This window comes from Leuciscus leuciscus (assembly GCF_965113295.1).
Source record: "Leuciscus leuciscus genome assembly, chromosome: 9".
In the NCBI taxonomy this organism is placed as follows: domain Eukaryota; kingdom Metazoa; phylum Chordata; class Actinopteri; order Cypriniformes; family Leuciscidae; genus Leuciscus; species Leuciscus leuciscus.
In genome coordinates, this window is record NC_138733.1 from 4,895,511 (window position 1) to 4,898,010 (window position 2,500).

The following is a 2,500-nucleotide window of genomic DNA, read 5'->3' on the forward strand; positions in this document are numbered from 1 at the left end:
TGATGCTAACACAATTAGCATGTTAATAGCATGATGTTAACAATTAGCATTTTGGTATCATGATATTAACACAATTAGCATGATGCTAACACAATCAGTATGTTGTTAACATGTTTTTAGCAATATGTTAACATGATTAGCATGTTTTTTGCAAGATGTTAACACAATTAGCGTGTTAAGATGATGCTAACACGATTAGCATTTTGCAAGCATGATGTTAACACGATTACTATTTTGCTAGCATGATGCTAACACAATTAGCATGTTGCTAGCATGTTTTATTGAGTATCGACACAGATTTCACCAATCGATTCGATTTTGATTCACAAGCTCTTGGTTCAATTCGTTTCCCATCCCTACTTCACATAATGAAACACATGAGTTCAAAACTGATTTGACATGTGTGACCTGGTGTTTCAGCTGTGGATGAACAGAACGCTCAGACAGAGGAAGGTTTGCCGTCACTGCCTGCGGAGGATGAAGATGAGGATGATGACGCTGAGCGATTATCTCTGCTGTCGTACAGCAACAGAACGCGAGCCAGTCGAAGAGGTGAGGCTCTTTCAGCGCCACAACTCCTTCCTTACATACACACACTGTCACTCACTCATGTTTCTCTCTCTCTCAGTGTCTAAGACTCCGTGTGAGAAGCTCATCAGTAAAGAACGCCTGTCCATAGGCAGCTCCGCCTCACTTCCTGCCCAGACAGGAAGTCGGGAGAATATGCCCATGCTGAACACCAAGATCCTGTATCCCAGTAAGAGAATTACTTACAGCGTGAATCCCACGCTCATGCGGTGTGTGTGCGTGCAGGTCTCAGGACGGGTGTGTGTACTAACACAAGATACTAACACAATTAGCATGTTGCTAGCAAGATGCTGATATCATTAGCATTTTGCTAGCATTAATGCTAACATGATTAACATTTTGTTATCATAATATTAACACAATTAGCATGTTGCTAGCAAGATGCTGATATCATTAGCATTTTGTTAGCATTGATGCTAACATGATTAACATTTTATTATAATATTAACACAATTAGCATGTTGCTAGCATTATGCTAACACAATAAGCATGTTGTTGTTAACATGTTTTTAACAATATGTTAACATGATTAGCATGTTGCTAGCATTATGTTAACAAGATTAGCACAATTTTAGCAAGTTGTTAGCATGACGCAAGAGCAGCAGTGGTGATGAATAAAGCAGTGTTTGATGTTGTTCAGACTCTCACGCGGTGTGTGTGCGTGCAGGTCTCAGGTGTACTAGTACTAACACAAGATACTAACACAATTAGCATGTTGCTAGCAAAATGTTGACATCATTAGCATTTTGCTAGCATTGATGCTAACATGATTCATATTTTGTTAGCATGTTTTTAACAAGAATATAACGTGATTAGGATGTTGTTTACGCAATGCTAACACTATTAGAATGTTGTTAGCATGTCGCTAACATTAACATGTTATAATTTTAACATAATTAGCATGTTGCTAACATGACGCAAGAGCAGCATTGGGGATGAATACAGCAGTGTTTGATGTTGTTGAGACGCTCATGCGGTGTGTGTGTGTGTGTGTGTGTGCAGGTCTCAGGGCGGGTGTGTCGGGCTCTTTCAGCGGGTCAGTGATTAGCAGGCTGCTGGTCAACGCCGACCCCTTCAGCTGTGACCCAGAGAACCTGTGAGTCACATGATCTTGTCAACACTGACCTCTAAAGGGGTTTCAGGGAAAATGCTGATGGGAAAGTGCCTCTTCTCTGTGTGTGTTTCAGGGATCTGTACACGGAGAAATGCGTGATGAATAATTATTTCGGGATCGGCCTGGATGCCAAAATCTCTCTGGACTTCAACAACAAACGTGATGAGCATCCCGAGAAATGCAGGTACGTAAACACGGCAAAAACGTCTGATCATGTTCAAAAGTTCCTGCATTTATTTGATCAAAAATACAGTTACAATTCTGAAATATGAATAGAATTTAAAGAAGCTATTTTCTATGTGAATATATGTTCAAATGTAATTTATTCCTGTGATCAAAGCATCATTACTCCAGTCTTCAGTGACATGACATGATCCTGCAGAAAATCATTCTAATATGATGATTTGAGGCTCAAGAAAGGTTTATGATTATTATCAATATTCATATTTTTGTGGAAACTGTGATACATTTTATTTTTCAGGATTTTTTGATGAATAGAAAGTTCAAAAGTACATAATTAATTTTATTTGAAATAGAATCTTTTGTAACATTATAAATGTCTTTACTGACACTTTTGATCAATTTAATGCATCCTTGATGAATAAAAGTATTAATTTCTACTTTTTTTTTAATGAACTGTAGTGTATTTTTGTAGTGTTATATTATATAGTGCATCTTTTTTTGACTGACAGTCATAACATATTTTGAATAAATAAATCAAATAAAGCTTGAAAAGGACATATAATAGCGATTATCATGAAAGAATAGTTTGTTTGTTGACACACTTCTATACTGGTA

The 2,500-nt window shown here is 37.3% G+C and overlaps 1 protein-coding gene across 1 annotated transcript in view; it reads left to right on the forward strand.

The window, feature by feature from the left end:
* The window catches only part of dgkd (diacylglycerol kinase delta), a 40,007-nt gene that overhangs the window by 25,610 nt on the left and 11,897 nt on the right, over positions 1-2,500 (forward strand). Inside the window, 4 exon segments of the mRNA XM_082179926.1 lie at positions 421-552; positions 629-757; positions 1,591-1,684; positions 1,776-1,886. Of these exon segments, the coding sequence (XP_082036052.1) occupies positions 421-552; positions 629-757; positions 1,591-1,684; positions 1,776-1,886 (466 nt within the window).